Consider the following 19709-nt stretch of genomic DNA (forward strand, 5'->3'; position numbering starts at 1 on the left):
GGAGCGCCATAGAGGAGGCCGCTCGGCACAGCGCTGGGACTCGGAGCAACCACTGGGGCTCCGGCGGCTGCCCGGGGGAGGAGTGGCGGGGAGAACTGTGTGGACTCAGGACACCGGGGCCTGCCCTGAGGAGGAGGAGAGGAGCGTGGCCACTTGGATTCGGAGAGACTGCACCAGAGCTGCAGGCGGTTGCCAGAGGAGAAGCTGCGCGGCGAGCTGTTTGGAATCAGAACGACGCTTCTGAACACCGGGGCCTGCCCTGAGAACGAGGAGGAAGAGGAGCGGCCGCTTGGATTCGGGTGACCACACGGGAGCTACAGGCGGTTGCCAGAGAAGGGGCTGCGTGGCGAGCTGTTTGGACTCAGACCACTTCTGAACCCCGGGGCCTGCCCGGAGGAGTAGGAGAAGGAGGAGAAGGAGCGCGGCGGGTCCTTTGGACTCGCAGTGACTGCATTAGCGCTCCAGGCGGCTGCTCAGAGAAGAAGGCGAGTGGTGAGTTGTTTGGTCTTAAAGTGACAGCTCCTGAACACAGGGGGGCTGCCTGGAGGAGAAGCGTGGTGGGACGCTTGGTCTTGAGTGGCCGCACCAGAGCTCCGGGCGGTGCCCAGAGGACCCGTGCAGCGGGTCACGTGGATTCAGAGCCACTCAGAGGGACTGCTCCTGAACACCCGGGGGGTTATCTGGAGAAGGAGGAGGAACGGGGAGGGTCACTTCGACTCGGAGTGATTGATTGCCCCGGGCTATGGGTGGTTGGTGGGAGGAGGAGGCACGTAGTGAGTTTCTTGGACTCCTAGTGACCGCACCGGCATACTGGGCGGCTGTCTGGAGGAAGAGGCCTGTGGCGGGTCTCTGGGACTCAGAGCGATTGTTCGGGGCCACAGGTGGCTGCTCAGAGGAGGGGCCACGCAGCCAGGCGAATAGGTGCAGAGCAGGGTCCCAGGATCTAGGAGGCTTCTGGGTGGAAGAGCCGCACAGAGACAGGCTTAGGGCGGAGCGAAGGTTCCAGGCCTATGGGCAAATTTTCTCAGAAGGGGCAGCCTAAGGAGATTCATCTGCGAAGGGTGAGGCTCCCAGGCCCAGGAGGTAGGGCCGGGCCCCTGGAAACTTTGCAGAGGAAGGCAGCCCAGCCCAGGCAGTAGCTGTAAATTGAGGGGAACCTCTAGGAGGAAACTGACCAGCGAGACCTCCCCACTGGGTGAGTCTTCCCTGCCTGGTGAGGTTTCCCCACAGGGACGGTAAAACCAGAGACACAGGCCCAAACAGGCCTTGCCTCAGCCCGCAGCCTAGGTCCCCTTTGGATGACCATTGGTCAACAAGTGGAGGCACCTCTGCCCACTAGCAGGGAATATACCCCACCTGAAGGCCACCACTCCTAGAGAGGCAGCTTCCTTGTGGAGCACCGCATTATCAACTTCCTCCAAGACTTCAGCCTACTGAAGGCTAAGAGGGGATATATATAGAAATCTTCAGGGACATTGTAAATCAACAGAGGAAATCTGCAATATCTCAGCGGTCCACTGATATCTGAACAATATGAGAAAACAAGGAAAGAAAATGCTGCAAACAAATCTAGATGTTACATCAATAAAACCCAATGACAGCATGGCAGAAGAAATGACAGAAAAGGAGTTCAGAATGTACATAATTAAAATGATCAGAGAAGCAAACGATGAGATGAAAGAGCAAATGCAAGCATTGAATGATCGCACCAATCGACAGTTAAAAGAGCAAATACAGGAAGCAAAGATCATTTCAATAAAGAGTTAGAGATATTGAAAAAAAACCAAACAGAAATCCTTGACATGAAGGAAACAATCAACCAAATTAAGAACTCCATAGAAAGCATATCCAATAGGATAGAACACCTGGAAGACAGAACCTCAGACATTGAAGACAAAATATTTAACCTTGAAAACAAAGTTGAACAAACAGAGAAGATGGTAAGAAATCATGAACAGAATCTACAAGAACTATGGGATATCATGAAAAGGCCAAATTTAAGAATTATTGGGATTGAGGAAGGCCTAGAGAAACAAGCCAAAGGAATGAACAACCTATTCAATGAAATAATATCAGAAAATTTCCCAAATCTGAAGAATGAAATGGAAAATCAAGTTCAAGAGGCTTACAGGACTCCAAATACACAAAATTACAACAGACCCACACCAAGGCACATTATAATGAAAATACCTAACATACAAAATAAAGACAGAATTTTAAAGGCTGTGAGAGAAAAGAACCAAATTACATTCAGGGGGAAACCAATACGCATATCAGCAGATTTTTCAATCCAGACCCTAAAAGCTAGAAGGTCCTGGAACAACATTTTTCAAGCCCTGAAAGAAAATGGATGCCAACCAAGAATCTTATACCCAGCAAAACTTACCTTCAAATTTGACGATGAAATAAAATCCTTCCATGATAAACAAAAGCTAAAAGAATTTACAAAAAGAAAGCCAGCATTACAGAACATTCTCAACAAAATATTCCATGAGGAAGAGATGAAAAACAAAGAAGCAAATCAGCAAAGGGAGGAATTATCCTAAAGGAATTGTCAAATAAAGGAGGAAACAAGTTGTGTCAAACAAATAAATAAACAAAATTTTAAAAATGAACCAAATGACCGGGAAACCAAATCATTTCTCTATAATAACCCTGAATGTTAATGGCCTGAATTCATCAATCAAAAGACATAGACTGGCAGACTGGATTAAAAAGAAAGATCCAACAATATGTTGCCTGCAAGAGACTCACCTCATAGAAAAAGATACCCATAGATTAAAGGTGAAAGGATGGGGAAAAACATACCATGCACATGGACTCAGCAAAAAAGCTGGAGTATCCATCCTCATTTCCGATAATGTGGACTTCAAGCCAAAGTTAGTCAGAAGGGATAAAGAAGGTCATTTCATACTGCTTAAGGGAAGCATAAATCAGCAAGATATAACAATCATAAACATCTATGCCCCAAACAGTGGCTCATCTATGTATGTCAAACAAATCCTTCTCAATTTCAGAAACCAAATAGACCATAACACAATAATACTAGGTGATTTTAACACGCCGCTCTCACCACTGGACAGATCTTCCAGACAAAAATTGAACAAAGAAACCATAGATCTCAACAACACAATCAATAATTTAGACTTAACGGACATTTATAGAATATTCCATCCAACCAAGAGTGAATACACTTTCTTCTCAGCAGCACATGGATCCTTCTCTAAAATAGACCATATATTATGCCACAAAGCTAATGTTAGCAAATACAAGAAGATAGAGACACTAGCATGTATTCTATCAGATCATAATGGATTGAAGTTAGAAATAAATGAAAGAGTAAAACACAGAAACTATTCCAACATCTGGAGATTAAACAATATGCTATTATATGATGAATGGATAACAGAAGATATTAGGAAGGAAATTAAAAAATTCTTAGAGGTAAATGAGAACAAAGAAACATCATATCAAAATCTCTGGGACACTATGAAAGCAGTACTTAGAGGGAAATTTATTTCATGGAGCGCATTTAATAAAAGAAGTAAAACTCAACAAATAAACGACCTAACACTACAGCTCAAAGCCTTAGAAAAAGAAGAACAGAACAGCACCAAAAGTAGTAGAAGACAGGAAATAGTTAAACTCAGAGCTGAAATCAATGAAATTGAAACAAAAGAAACAATACAAAAAATTGACAAAATAAATAGTTGGTTCTTCGAAAAAATAAACAAAATTGATAAACCTTTAGCCACACTAACAAAGAGAAGACGAGAGAAAACCGAAATCACTAAAATTCGGAATGAACAAGGAAATATCACAACAGACAGGATTGAAATACAAAACATAATTAGAAGCTATTTTGAAAATCTATACTCCAACAAAATAGAAAATTTCGAAGACATCAACAGGTTTCTAGAGACATATGAATTGCCTAAACTGAATGAGGAGGACATAAACAATTTAAATAGACCAATTTCAAGTACTGAAATAGAAGAAGTCATCAAAAGCCTACCAACAAAGAAAAGTCCGGGACCAGATGGGTTCTCAGCCGAGTTCTACAAAACTTTTAAGGAAGAGCTCATTCCAATACTTCTCAAAGTATTCCATAAAATAGAAGAGGAGGGAACCCTCCCAAACTCATTCTATGAAGCCAATATCACACTGATACCTAAACCAGACAGAGACTCATCAAGGAAAGAAAATTTCAGACCAATATCCTTAATGAACATCGACGCAAAAATTCTCAACAAAATTTTAGCAAATCGCATACAAAAACATATTAAAAAGATAGTGCACCATGATCAAGTGGGTTTCATCCCAGGGATGCAAGGTTGGTTCAACATCAGGAAATCAATAAACGTAATTCACCATATTAATAGACTTAAAGTCAAGAATCTCATGATTATTTCAATAGATGCAGAAAAAGCATTTGATAAAATACAGCACCCCTTCATGCTCAAAACACTAGAAAAAATAGGGATAGTGGGAACATTCCTTAACATTGTAAAGGCCATTTATGCTAAGCCCATGGATAATATCATTCTAAATGGTGAAAAACTGAAAGCATTCCCCCTAAAAACTGGAACAAGGCAGGGATGCCCTCTTTCACCACTTCTATTCAACATCGTTCTTGAGACTCTGGCCAGAGCAATTAGACAAACCAAAGAAATTAAAGGGATACGAATTGGAAAAGAAGAACTCAAACTATCCCTGTTCGCTGATGACATGATTATATATTTAGAGGAACCTGGAAATTCCACCAGAAAACTCTTAGAACTCATAAGTGAATTCAGTAAAGTAGCAGGTTACAAGATCAATGCCCATAAATCCAACGCATTTTTATACATAAGTGATGAATCTTCAGAAAGAGAAATTAGGAAAACTACCCCATTCACAATAGCCTCGAAAAAAATAAAATACTTGGGAATCAATCTCACAAAAGAGGTGAAAGACCTCTACAATGAGAACTATACAACACTAAAGAAAGAAATTAAAGAACACCTTAGAAGATGGAAAGATCTTCCATGTTCTTGGATAGGAAGAATTAATATTGTCAAAATGGCCATACTACCTAAAGTGCTATACAAATTCAATGCAATTCCAATTAAAATCCCAATTGTGTACCTTACAGAAATAGAGCAAGCAATTAGGAAATTCATCTGGAAGAATAAGAAACCCAGAATAGCTAAAGCAATCCTTAGCAGGAAGAGTGAAACAGGGGGTATTGCAATACCAGATCTTCAACTCTACTACAAAGCAATAGTAACAAAAACGGCATGGTATTGGTACCAAAATAGAAAGGTAGATCAATGGTACAGAATAGAGGACACGGACACAAACCCAAATAAATACAATTTTCTCATACTAGACAAAGGGGCCAAAAATATGCAATGGAGAAAAGATAGCCTCTTCAACAAATGGTGCTGGGAGAATTGGAAATCCATATGCAACAGAATGAAACTAAACCCATAACTCTCACCATGCACGAAACTAAACTCAAAATGGATTAAGGACCTTGGAATCAGACCAGAGACCCTGCAGATTATAGAAGAAAAAGTAGGTCCAAATCTTCACCTTGTTGGGCTAGGACCAGACTTCCTTAACAGGACTCCCATAGCACAAGAAATAAAAGCTAGAATCAACCACTGGGATAGATTCAAACTAAAAAGCTTTCTCTCAGCAAAGGAAACTATCAGCAATGCGAAGAAAGAGCCTACAGAGTGGGAGAATATCTTTGCCAATCATACTTCAGATAGAGCACTAATCTCCAGAATCTATAAAGAACTCAAAAAACTCTACTACAAGAATTCAAATAGTCCAGTCAACAAATGGGCTAAGGAAATGAATAGACACTTCACAGAAGAAGATCTACAAGCAATCAACAAACATATGGAAAAATGTTCAACATCTCTAGTAATAAGAGAAATGCAAATCAAAACCACCCTAAGATTCCATCTCACCCCAATTAGAATGGCGATTATCAAGAATACGAGCAACAACAGGTGTTGGCGAGGATGTGGGGAGAAAGGTACACTCATACACTGCTGGTGGGGCTGCAAATTAGTGCAGCCACTATGGAAAGCAGTGTGGAGATTCCTTAGAAAACTTGGAATGGAACCACCATTTGACCCAGCTATCCCACTCCTTGGCCTATACCCAAAGGACTTAAAATCTGCATACTACAGAAATACAGCCACATCAATGTTCATAGCTGCTCAGTTCACAATAGCCAGACTGTGGAACCAACCTAGATGCCCTTCAATTGATGAGTGGATAAAGAAACTGTGGTATATATATACTATGGAATATTACTCAGCCATAAAGAATGATAAAATTATGACATTTGCAGGCAAATGGATGAAATTGGAGAATATCATGCTAAGTGAGATAAGCCAATCTCAAAAAGCCAAAGGACAAATGATATCGCTAATAAGTGGAGGATGACACATAATGGGGGGGAGGGAAGGGTTAGTGTTAGGGTTAGGGAGGGGGGCAAGTATGGAGGAAGGAACTACTGTATAGAGGGTAAAGAGGGGTGGGAGGGGTGGGGGGAAGGGAAAAAATAACAGAATGAATCAAACAACATTGTTCTATGTAAATTTATGATTACACAAATGGTATGCCTTTACGCCATGTACAAACAGAGAAACAACATGTATCCCATTTGTTTACAATAAAAAAAAAAAAAAAAAGGTGAAAAAGGGCTGGAGATATGGTAGAGTAACTACTTACAAGGCCCTGGGTTCAATTTTCATTACCACCTAAAAAAAAGAAAAGAATGTGCAAAGCAGTAAAAAAAATTTGCAAATTCCACATCTCCTAAGAAGTTAATATCCAGAATATATAAAGAATGTTGACAATTCAAAATAAATAAATAATCTAATTAAAAAGTGGGCAAAGGACTTGAACAGACATTTCTTCAAAAATGACATACAAATGGCCAACAGGTATATGAAAAAGTATTCATTATCATTAATGAATAGAGAAAGGCAAATCAAGATTGAAATGACATATCACCTCACCTCCATTAGGATGGCATTATTATTAAAAAAAAAAAAAAAAAGAAAGAAAGAAAGCCAAAACAACATTGATGAGGATGGAATGCTTGTGCACTGTTGGTGAACTGTAAAATGATGTAGCTGCTATGGAAAACAGTATGAAGTTTCCTCAAAAAATTAAAAACAGAATTACTATATGATCCAACAATCCCAATTCTGGGTATAAGAACTGGAAGCAGGATCTCAAAGAGCTATCTATTCACCCAGGTTCACTGCAGTATGATTCACAGTAGCCAAGAGACAGAAGCAAACCAAATACCCAAAGACAGATGCATGGATAAAGAAAATGTGGTAAATACGTGCAATGGCATTTTAACTAGTCAGTCTTTAAAGAAAAGGAAATCCTGCCACATGTTATAATATGGATGAAAATTAAAAATATTTTGCTAAGTGAAATAAGTCAGTCATGAAAAATACTCTCTGATTCCACACATGATGGATCTAAAGTAGTCGAATTCATAGAAACAGAAAGCAGAATGGTGGCTGCCAGGAGCTGGGGGCAGGGGAGGAATGAAGAATCGTTGTTCAGTGAGTGCTGAGTATCAGTTTTGTAAAACAAAGAAGCTCTAGGAATCACAGCAATGTGCATATAATTAACACTAATGAACTGTGCATTTTGCAAATGACTAAGGTGGTTAAGTTTATGTGTTTTTCACAACTTAAAAATAAGTGGATACTAACACAATAAGCAGGCAGGGGAAGAACAGAAGTACTTCGAATTAGACAAAGGGGAATGAAGGAAAAGGAGGGGGTTGAGAATAGGAAAGACAGTAGAATGAGCTGCACACAACTTTCCTATGTTCATACATGAATACAGGACCAGCGTAACCCTACATCATGTATAACCACAGAATGGGAAGTTACACTCCATGTACGTATAATATGTCAAAATACATTGTACTGTTGTATATAACTAAAAAGAATAAAAAATTAAAAAAATAAAAATAAAAATAAATGGAGTTAAATAGTACCAAAGCCGGCAGAAGAAAAGTTTGAGAAAACAAAAAGCAGGAGAACAACAGGGGTTTGCACTGGGTGGCAACCTTGAATGTCAAAGGTGGAGACAGAGCAAAATGAGGACTCAAGGCTCCTACCACAGCGAGTTCAAGCTATTTTAGCACCAATTCAGAATGAGGCCTCTGTTGGTGTTGGCAACCTGATGGCCTTTTTTAAAGTCTCAAGACTACAAGGGCAAGAAATTATTACAGTACCTCTGAAGACATCCTGAAAAGGGGCATAGCTTCTCAAATCCTCACCTAGTCAAGGAAGCAGCAGTAACTTCCAATGAGTGGGAGGATTCCCTGCTCAAGCTGATCCCAGTCTAGCTCAGAGCTCCTGCAATGGAGGTACAGGAGTCTCTCCTTAAAGACTCACATGTACTTTAAAAAAGGGAGGAAAAGTCAAATATTACATGTCTCATATTTTATTTATTAAAATATCTATGCTGTCCTTGTCTTTGCTGATATTACACATGGTAAGCTTCTTAGGTCTGCTCATTTCATTAGATGCTAGCTAATGAAATTCAAACACAAAGCCTTGAGAATACTTAGAAAAGAAGGAAGATGATCCAACTTATACAGCTGCAAAACAGCAGATACCATGCTGCATCATGAAGTCATTTCTGACAGTAGCGAATTAAAAACATTCACAAAAGTATCCATACGAATCTCTCTTCCAATGTAGAAACCTACAGTACAAAGCACAGTCATTCTGTTTTCTGTTTCACACAGACACCTGGATTTAGTGTTGCTCCATAGTAAGACGTAGCACTTCATTCCCAAAAGAGTGCAATCCAATTGGCTGCTCAATCATTTCTACTATTTTTAAACGAAAACTTCTCTGCTGATTTAAATATTATTACCATATTAAAATGTAAAAGGAGCTCCAGCACTTTATTCTCCCTCCATGCCTGAAGGGTAATAACTTCCATAATTGCACTGAATTCCTTATTCAAACAAAAGGCTTGAAAGTTTTTGTCTCATTTAAATTAACCTAGGCTAATAGGGTAAATGGAGGTGGTCAGAGGGGATAAAAGAAACAGCCAGTAAGTGTCCAGCAACTGGAGTGATAGCAGATCAAGAAATCATATTAAGAAAAGCAAGGAACAAAATCCCAAGGAGATATGTGACTCCCAAATCCTGTCTACTGTGAACTTGGGAGAGAACTTCACTCTTTGTGATGGACCTCAATTTCTTCAACTACAAATAAAATGAATAAAAATGGCTTCACTTCCAATCTCATTAAAATAATCTATGTCTATAGATGTATGAGTGTTAATAGCACCATGTAGTTCTAATTGTATAGAACTGGTTACAAGAAGAAACCTTTGTCTTGGCTTTTGGCTTAAATAAGATTTTTTTGTTTGTTTTTACATCATGGTGTTTTACTCAGCTGAGTAAAACTTCGACCTCAGGCCCTTTGGGGCTGTTTTGTGGTTGGAGAGCAGGTGGGTGGGACCGTCGATATTTACCAGTGTTTCCCGTAGAGCCAATGGCCTCCCCATGTCAGCAGGCAGAGCCCAGCTGTAGTTTTCTTCCAATGATTTCGGAGTGTTTTAAAGAACACAGTCATCTTCTCCTGGAGATTTGCTAGATGAGTAGAAACAGAAAAATAAAATTATAAGTATCCAAAGTAATCATGTAGCACCTGATTGCTCCTCTCCATTCCTTCATCCTCTCTCCTCTTCCCCTTCCCTTGCTGGGTTTCCTCCTTATCACTTTTGTTCTGCCTCTTCTCATCTTTTCCCTTCTAATCTCATCATCACCATCTTCTCACTCACCAGCACTTATTTTCTTCCTTCTTGGATCACTTTTTGTATGAGAAGGAAGAAGGAAGGGCAGGAAGAAAGGAAGAGGATTTCCAGGCTTCCCCTGGCTTTTCTGTCTTCTTACAGTCTTATTATATGACTGTTTAAGAGTGTTTGCCCATAGGTATAAGGAATTCAACAATATGTTAGTAAGGGTTTATTCAAACCCGAAGAGCACACAAGGCCCTCAACAGGAAAATAAGCAGAGGACATGCACAGAAAACTCAATGGAGAGGAAGCACACATGGCCGCGAAACAATGCTCAACTTACTCAGCAAAGATGTGCAAATTGCAAAGCACTATCATTAATCACTATAAAATTAACAAAGTTTTAAAATTATATTCACTGAGGACAAAATACAGTGAGGTTGACATTCTTATATACTCCTGTGAAAGTAAAATAGCACAAGTTTACTAAAATTCAAAGTGACAAAATATAGCCTTATTCTATTTGTTTTCACCATGGCATTACCATTTGATGATAGTTATATTTATTTGCTAATTTGTTAATCAGCTTATCCCATTGGAATATAAACCCAATGAGAGAGAGAGGACTTTGTTCTAGTTACTTCCAAATTCTATGCCTCGAGTAAGATCTGGCTGGCACATAATGGCTATTAAGAAATGTATATGAACACGCATTGAAAAAAATATAAAGACAAATAAATGAAAACAAATTTTTAAAGTAATTTCCTCTACATTGTGGGATGGTAGGTGATGTTTATGTTTTAAATTACAACATATGTGATAGGTTTTCTAAAGTAAATATAAATTATTTTCTACACAGATAAAAATGTTAAAATTTTTTGACTATGGATGAGTGAGGTAAATAGACGGGGGGGGAGTCCACTTCCACTGAAAAGTCTAGTTCTTTTATTACTCTTTATCTGCCTTTCATTAAAATTCCTCTCATGGGAAGAAAAATCCTTACTGTGTGCAGAAACGAAGGCAGTGTAAGGGAGCCCACCTTGCCTCCAGTGCGGCACACCATCCAGGCTGCTGGAGAAAGGGCCCTGAAGGCCTCCTGAGTGCTATGCTCCGTCCTCGCCATCCTGCCCTGCACCACTCCTTCACTTAAGAGGCCTTTAACAAACACCTATATGCCAGGCTCTGTGCTAGGAGTTGGGGCAGAGAAAAGTCAGACCCATTCTCAAGTGCTGACAACTATTAAGCCCATAATTACTACACAACTATGGTTTCAATACAGTAGGATGAACATTGAGGGGTGAGCACAGGTTCAGTGAGAGTCTACAGGAACAGGCCTAATTGAAACTGGGTCTCACAAGGAAGTCATGCAAGATCAGGGAAGTCTTCCCTAAGTCTGGAAGAATGAGGAAGAGTCACCAAAGTAAAGTGGGTGCTATGTGAATGCTATGGTCTAAATGTTTGTGCCCCTCCAAAATGCCTATAATGAAGTCCTAATCCCCAACAAGATGATATTGGGACATAGGGCCTTTGAGAGGTAACTGGGTCATGAGAGTGGCACCCTATGAATGAGATTAGTGACCCCATAAGAAGAGACACCAGAGAAATCCCCCCCCCCATCATGTCAGGACACGGCAAGAAGATGACTGTCTGCAAACCAGGAAGAGGGCACTCAGCAAGCACCTAAACATGCTGGCATCTTGGTTTCAGACTTCTAGCCTCGAGAACTGTGAGAAATAAATTTATTGTTTATGCCACCCCAGTTTCATGGGATTTAAGCAGTTGAGTGATATGATCATATTTCAACTATAGATGCAGAATGTGAAATGGACTGGTAGATGCTAAAATTAAAGCTAAAGAGAACCATTAGGAAGTTACTGCTATAATCCTAGCACCTAAAGGAAGGAAGGCACAAAACTAAAGATAGTAAGAGAATGGATTTGGAGGTCTTTAGAAAATAGAAATTGTCAGCACTTGGTAATCAATTGATTATGGGAAGTGAGAGAGGAGGAACCAAGTCAGTTTTTGTGCTTGAGCAACTGGCTAGATTTATGAAGAAAGGTAGTGTGCAGCTTAAGAGACATTGAAATTAACATGCCTGTGGAGCATCCAGGTGAAAATATCCAGTGGATGGGGCTGGGGTTGTGGCTCTTTGGTAGAGCTCTTGCCTAGATTGTGTGAGGCACTGGGTTTGAGTCTCAGCACCACATATAAATAAATAAAATAAAGGTCCATCAACAATTTAAAAAAATACATTTTTTTTTTTTTTAAAAGAAAATATCCAGCGGAGTCTGGAGATAACAGTTTGAAGTTAGGGAAACTGGGAAGAAGATACAGATTTGGCATTCATCACTGTGGAGGTCAAGTTTGAGAGCAGGTAAAACCACCCAAGAGGAATGCCAATAAAGAACAATCCAAGAGTCAGTAATTCTGCTTAAAGGTTATCCCTGCCCCCAATGGAACTCTCTTTTTATCACAAATGAATTGGTTTGTGTATTAAACAAGCAATGTGAAAATATGCAGACAACGTAGGGCGGAAAGAGGACTGGTCCAAGGACCTGAAACTAGATTTTCATCCTGGCTTTGGCACTTACTGGTGCAGGTGAGAGCCTGGGTAAGTCATTTGACTTGTTTCCATTTCTTGATCAGTAAAATGACAATACCTCATCTGCTCTGATTACCTGGTTTAGCAGTGAAGGCCTCATGTGATAGGTTGAGACTGTAATTTGTAAGTTGAAATGAACTTTATCACAATAAGCAATGCATTAGTTAGCAATGCACATTCCTCTGTAATTAACCAGAATTCTCATTCCCTCATCTCAAATGTATACGTTCGAATTCACATATTTCATCTTACAGGCCCATTTCCTCCCTAAAGAACTCCCAGGTTCTAGTTGTATTCAAGCCCCTTGACCTGGAAGGTCGGGGTTGCCTCGCGACACCGTGAACCCCCGGCCCCCGGGGCAGGTTCTCTGCACCTGCAGCACCAGAACCTCGTAAAGCGCCCCGAATGAATGAAGCAATCCACCATCCAAGGCTCGGACCCCACTGACCCCTTTTTTGCAAAGGAGTGTTCCGAAGCCCAAGGGGGCAAGAGAGTGAGGGTCCCCATGCTAGCCACAGCCCCAGGACTCCAACGCAGGACACCCGACTCCCGCGGTGCCCGTGGATGCGCGCGCCGCGCCGGCCGGGCCCAGGCTGCCACTCCAGCGCGATGCCGGGCGACAGTCAGCCGCCGCTCGCGCCGCGGCCGCAGGCCCGGCCCGCCGCCCACTGTCCCGCGCGCTGCGGCGGCCCCGCCCACGCCCCGGCCCCGCTCACCTCCCGGTCCGCGCCCCGCGCCCTGCGCGCGGCTCCCGCACTCACCGCCGCCCGGCCCCGCTCCCCGCCCTGCCTTTCCTGTGTGCTCTCTCAAGACTCCCCCGCTCGGCGGAGGGAAACCGCTGCCGCCGCCCTCGGGTTCCGCCGCGGGGCTGGAGGACCGGGCGGGGCCGGGCTCCGCCACGCGGGGCGGCCGGGGCGGCGGCAAGGCTGGGTGCCCTGGGGCTGGCTTGCCTCGTCGTGCGCTCGTTTATTCATTCTTTCATCCGTATTTCTGTCGCCCAGCGATATTTTCTGGAAAGCTCACCAAGGCCAACACTGTCTTTGGACTTGACCTGGAACTAAATCAGAAAATAGGTTAACTAAATGAGTAAGGCAATTTTAAACAGTGATCAGTGCCAGGAAGAAAACAAACCCGGGTGATAAAAAGGAATAGAGTCGGGGAGAACAAAGTTAGGCAGCTGAGGCCTTCCGGAGGAAGGGACAAAGGGTCTGGGACCCAAATGGCATGAAGAAGCAGGCCAAGCCAAGGTCCAGGGAAGGTTCGGCCTGGCAGAGGGAACAGCCAGTGCAGAAGCTGCATGGCCCTGGCCGTTTGGCATGTTAAAGGCCAGTGTGGGTAAGGCAGAGAGAGTTATGGAGAAAGGATAGTAATGAAGCAGGAGAGGTGGGCAGGACAGGCCACGGGAAACCAGAATGTGCCTCCTCCAAATAAGGAAGACAATTAAGAAGAGGCGGATGCAGTGAAGCCAGAATCGGGGACAGGAAGTTAGTGTAGAAATAGGAGATCAAATCGTGGAAATGGAAGCCATGAAAGCCATCTGCACCTGGAAGTTGGAGACTGCCCCTGGAAGATTGGAATGTCAGTGTCTCCAGAGCCCTTTTGATCACCAAGGTTACCTGCCTAACTGCCCCTCCCAAATAGCTGCAGGCAGGGAGTTGCTAATTAATGCCCCCTGGGCCCTACCTGCCTGAATCCTCCCTGTGGCCCTCCCCCCGCACCCCCCATCTCCTTCTCACTTTCTTTACCGTGTCACCATCTTCTCCTGGGCCTCCTCACAGGCAGGAAGGAGAGATAAGGGGGGAAAGAGTAGAACAAAGGAGACCCTTATCTGTAAGAGCTGCAGAGCAAGCTCACTTCATCAACTATGGCCGGCTTCTAGCTCCCGGGAGAAGTCTGTATTAGAAGTCTGTATTATTACCTTTAAATAAAACCTGCTTCATGTGCTTGCCTTGGCGTGCTTCTCTGGTGTTATACTTCAACGTTTGAGGAAGCAGAACTCATCACCAGTGGGATGAAGGAGGAGCTCCCTGGCCTCCCTCATTGTCTTAAAAGCAGGACACAGGTTTACAAAGTCAGAAGGTACTCTCTCTCCATCAGGAATTCAGTCAAGGGTGGTGAAATCTGGCTTATGTTTTACACATCTCTCTGGCCATAGAGTACTGAGTGGATTCTAAGGAACAAGAGCGCCAGCAGCAGTCCTGCCAGCAGGCAATTTAAATCCTCTGTCCTCAGCCACATGGGTGTGGAGACCAAGTCAGCAATATAGCTTTCGTTTCAGAATTAATTCAACCAGCATTTACTGTGTGGTATGCGGTAGGCCCTGTTGCAGGCATGTCTTCATCTTCTACACCCTTCATGGTCCCTGTCTCCATAGAGCTTGCAGTCTAGTCTCCTCATTCCCTATATGTAGGCATGCATACTGTCCCATCCTGCACAAATGCTTGAAGGAAATGAGAACATCCAATGAGGTTACAGTATAGTAAAGCATGCTTCACGCTCTCTTGCTAACTGGTTCACACTGTGAACTTTCTAGCCCTCTCTCCTGAGTTTCTACTTCTAAATGAGGGGACTGAGAAGAGATTTAGAATCTCTTCTAATTCTAAAATGCTGTGGTATCGCGGGAATGGGAGACAGTTGTTTTCAACTGTTCTTTTCCAACCATCTCAAATGTTTGTGTTTAGAAATAAGTTGTGGAACTGCTTGCCTACAGGCTAAAACACCTAGGACTTAATGCTAGATGGTTTAATGGGCAGACTAAACATATGTTTTAGGGCTTCAGCCAAAAAAATGTTTCTAGACAATGAGAAAAGGTGAGCATCAATGAACTTTCCAATCAGAAAAACATTCAAATAAACTTTAAAAAATAAATCCGTATACATATATGTGTATGTATTAGTTTACTGTGGGTGCTGTAACAAACTACCACATACTCAGTAGTTTAAAATGACACAAATTTATTACCTTACAGTTTTGGGGATCAGAAGTCTAAAATGGGTATATATATATATATATATATATATATATATATATATATATATATGTGTGTGTGTGTGTGTGTGTGTGTGTGTGTGTGTGTGACTATACACATATATGTATTTTCTTAACTTAGGGCTGACTTTATTTTTGTTTTGGAATATATAAGCACAGGGAGTACTATACTCATTTATGTTCTTAGGACTTCTAAAGACCAGAATCCAGTATTCCTGTAACATCTTCATTATGTAAGAATGATTTAACCACACAGAATGTTCCAAGACTAGTAAGTTTCCCTCTTCCCCTAGAACCAAAAGGAACACAGCCCTACGACCCATTTTAGACTTCTGATCCCCAAAACTGTAAGGTAATAAATTTGTGTCATTTTAAACTAATGAGTATGTGGTAGTTTGTTACAGCACCCACAGTAAACTAATACACACTGTCTTAGAATATACTTCCTGGAGCATATTCTTTCAACACTTTCAGTGAATCAGTATTAAAATTAAATTACTTCTGCCTTTCATGTTGTTTGTGTAGGGCCACCTGTGCAGTCGTACACTCATCCCCAGGACCATCTTGTTGTATCTACCACTCCTCCTTTCTGCCCATCCACTATGATTTGAATATCCCCTCCAAAACTCTTGCTGAAATTTCATTGCCACTGTAATAGTGGTGAGAGATGAAACCTTTAGGAAGTGATTGGGTCGTGAGAGCTCTTCCCACATGGATGGATTAATGCCATCATTGTGGGACTGGGTTCCTGATATGGATGGTGAATTAGGTCTAATTTTCCTTTCTTCATCTTGTGCTTGTTGTTCACCTTTCTGCCATGTTATGATGCAGCACAGAGTCCCTCACCAGATACCAGCACCATGCTGGACTCCCAGTCACCAGAACCATGACCCAAATAAACATCCTTTGTTTTTCATCTGTCATATTCTGTTACAACAGCAGAAAATGGACTAAGACACCAACCTCACAGCACCTTCTCTGGAACCTTCCCTGATAGTTGCACTGTGATTCACCTGGCCCTTTCTTAAACAATGACGATGTTTTCAGTCCATATCACTCACCTTAGCTACTAATCGTGTATTCTTATAAGACTAGAAATACTGGAGATAATGAAGGAATTTCTGCAGGTTCAGAAATATGACAGAGTTTAGAAAACTTATACCGATTCTACTCTTTCCCAAATTTGTCGTGAGCAGTGAGTACGAGAGGAATCAAGTTTGGTTCCAACAAGTGGATTTTATTCATGCAATATACACTCAATTTAACATTCCTAATAATAGCAAGTCACAAATACATTGAAGATTCACCCCTTTATTCACCTAGAGTCCAGTTCCCATGGACTTACTCAATACAAAGTCTCTTAGCCAAGAAGTCAGTCAATAAGACCGAGGGGATTCTTCTTAGCCTAGCCTCTCTCAGCTCCTCGGATTTCTTCGGATGTCCTCCTGTGTCTGATGAGTTGGAGGCTGGATGGCAGTTGTCATCTCAGGAGTGGTAGTTAGTCGTCTGGCCTTGGTGACAATGGTCAACAGCAATCAGTGATAGTATGGACCCCACTCAGGGCAGTCAAGAGACCAAGTCCTCTGGTCATGGTGCTGCTGACAGTTTGCTCCAAAAGTCTAGGGGTGTAAGTAGTGATTTTTCAGCCCAGTCATGCTCTGGTCTTCATTGATAAAGACTAGGAGGCACCACTCAAATCATAGATAAAGATTCATATCGGCATTGTTCAGGAGTGTCATCCTGCCACACAGCAAGTTTGTCACCAGGTGCCTTTTATGATTTTAGTTTTACAAGTCCAGGCAAATACCAAATACACTTATTATTATTACATAACACACAACTACAGCAATTCCTATTATTTCCTATTATTTCCTTGTTTCACTACAAAATTCTGTTTAACTACCATGCATATGATTCCAAAAGAGTTAGGCTCAATTGCTAGCCAGCCTTGAATAGCTTCCAGTGGCCCTGCAGACACCTGACTTAGGCTGCCTGGGACCTTCTGTTAGTCAAGGACTGAAGCCTACTCCTGTTTCATGTCAGGGAAAGTCATGGAAAGCATCTTCTGGTCCACAATGAACTCCTGTGTGGTCAGGGAAGGAGACTCGGTTCTGATAACACAGCTGGGGATGCCTGGAGAAGCCCCTAAGGCACAATCCCTAAGGCTGGATGTCAAGTTCGAGTCACAGGTAAAGCCAAAGAGATATTCAGACATGCACAGAGAAAGAGATGGGCTTGGATTGTCCTCTTCCTTTCCATGTTTTTTATTCAGTATTGCTAACTGCTGAGTGAGGTTTCCAAGGAGTAGAAAAGTAATCGCTAGCAGCAATTTTGAATTTGTCTCACCTTCAGCTCTTGCCAGGGATCTTTGGAGAAGAATATTTTGTACTGTAAAGGGTAGAAACTTGCATTTCTTTCCACATCTAACACACTGCCACATATGGTACTTTTTATATACTGAAATAAGCTACACATTGAAAATATGAATGCCTGTTGCCTATAAAATGAATTCAATTTCCCTTGAGGACATTGAAGGAAAGTGACATTGGACACTGGAGACATCCAGTAGCTCCCAGTATTGGAGAAGTCTTAACTTACTAAGCACCATCTGTGGCATCTTCCCAGTATGATGACAGACTGATCTGAGACCCAGTCACTTCCCACCCGTCCAGAACTGACCCCGAGGTAGCATTCTCTTGGCTCAGAAGATGTTAGAGGGAAATGACCTCAGTCTAGAAGTAGGATGAGAGGAAACTGAGGTGAGCGGCATAGGCAACAAGAAGGAGTATTTGAATCCCCAATTAGATTGCCCCATACTGTGGGAAAATGTGAGACCCCTTGAGATTAAACCATGGGAGAAAGAATCAAGATTGAAGATGGCTCTAGATTTCAGTTTTTCCCTGTTAATAGAATTTAATGACTCAGTATCACTACACATACACACACACACACACACACACAAACACATATCCCGTTCTTGCAAACCCTCTTCCAATTGTATTCATCAACTACATAAAGCCAGACCAGAAAAGCAAGGATTACATGCCACATTGTTGTCTACTGATGACCTGGAAAGAGGATTCTGTGTGGCTCTCACCCCTCAGCTACTTCTCCCTGCCTTTGCCACTTTCCTGAAGCCCCTGCAGTTGGTCAGGGGTAGAATCCATTGCAAGAGTGGGATTCTGAGTGGCTGGTGAACCCTCTGCCCTAGAATCTGAAGGTCACAGATCCAAAACAAAATGTCAGGAAGGAAGAAAGAAAGGCTAGTGGAATAAACAGCACAAAGTTGAGTATAGTCTCTTTCAACATTGGTTCTCAGCTGCCCTTGTCACTACATGTTGATGTAATGTACATTGCACTTCCTTCTCCAACATCCATTTCCCGCATCTTCCTTCCTAACATGGGTCAGATTTTGTTCCAGCATCCAGCTCTCTCCTTCCTGGCCCCTGCTTGCCTGTGACAGATAACCCTCTCCCCATTGGTTTACTCTCATTTAAGGTAATCATGACAACTCCTCTTTCATCATCAGTGATTAGATTAGGAATTGATTATGTAGCTCAATTTAGTTCAACAAGTCTTAAAGGGAAATCTGCTGAGAAATCTCTATGGATTTCATTCTTAAAAGGGGGCGGATTCAAGAAAGAAATGGCGATCAAGCTTAAAGACACCATGCTAGGTAAAATAAACCAGTGGCCAAAGACTATATATTATATGGTCCCACTTTTATGAAATGCCTAGAATTGGCAAACACAAAGAAAGGGAGAATAGATAGGAGCTGTTTAGGGCTGGGGTTGGGGGGAGGTTGAGGAGAAATGGGAAATGACTATTAACGTGTATGAAATTTCTTTATGAGGTGATGAAAATATTTCAAAAGATGTGCTATGGTGATGGCTGCACAACTCTGTGAATAAACCAAAAACCGGTGCGTCGGAAACTTTAATGGGAGAATTGTAGGTGTGTGAGTTATAGCACAACAAAGCTGGTTAAAAAGAAAGAGATGGTTCCACTTTTGCCCTATCTAGGATCATATATGTCCACATAATGCCCGAAACTACAGTCTTTACTGCTCATCCATGAGGAGAGCCAACTTGCGGCAGAGCCATTTCACGGAGGAGTAGAGAGGAAAGAGAGGGAAAGAACCCAGGTCCTTGATGACATCATAGAGTCAAGTGTGTCTGAAGCTTGCCCACGCTCTGTCCACCCCATTATGTAAAAGAACAAATTCCCTGATTGTTTTAGGAGAAAGTCGGAATTTTGTGTTCATAGGAACCATGAGTACTAACTTGAGAATCTGCAAGCCTCAGGATGTTGATAGATAGGAGAT

At 42.1% G+C, this 19709-nt stretch overlaps 1 protein-coding gene across 3 annotated transcripts in view; it reads right to left on the minus strand.

Moving 5' to 3' along the window:
- The window catches only part of AGK (acylglycerol kinase), an 86426-nt gene extending 72680 nt beyond the window's left edge, over positions 1 to 13746 (minus strand). The window contains exons 1-2 of one of the 3 annotated variants that reach the window (XM_079150847.1): positions 13114 to 13746; positions 9532 to 9649 (exon numbers count right to left, since the gene is read on the minus strand). In XM_079150847.1, coding sequence (XP_079006973.1) covers positions 9532 to 9632 — 101 coding nt within the window. In that variant the 5' untranslated portion in view covers positions 9633 to 9649; positions 13114 to 13746. Of the gene's footprint in view, positions 1 to 9531; positions 9650 to 9840; positions 11971 to 13113 lie in introns of those variants that run through there. The other 2 variants (XM_079150845.1, XM_079150846.1) reach the window with 2 other exon arrangements.
- Between the last annotated feature and the right edge of the window lie 5963 nt (positions 13747 to 19709).

The sequence above is a fragment of the Sciurus vulgaris genome (assembly GCF_902686455.1).
Source record: "Sciurus vulgaris genome assembly, chromosome: 8".
NCBI classification, from domain to species: Eukaryota; Metazoa; Chordata; class Mammalia; order Rodentia; family Sciuridae; genus Sciurus; species Sciurus vulgaris.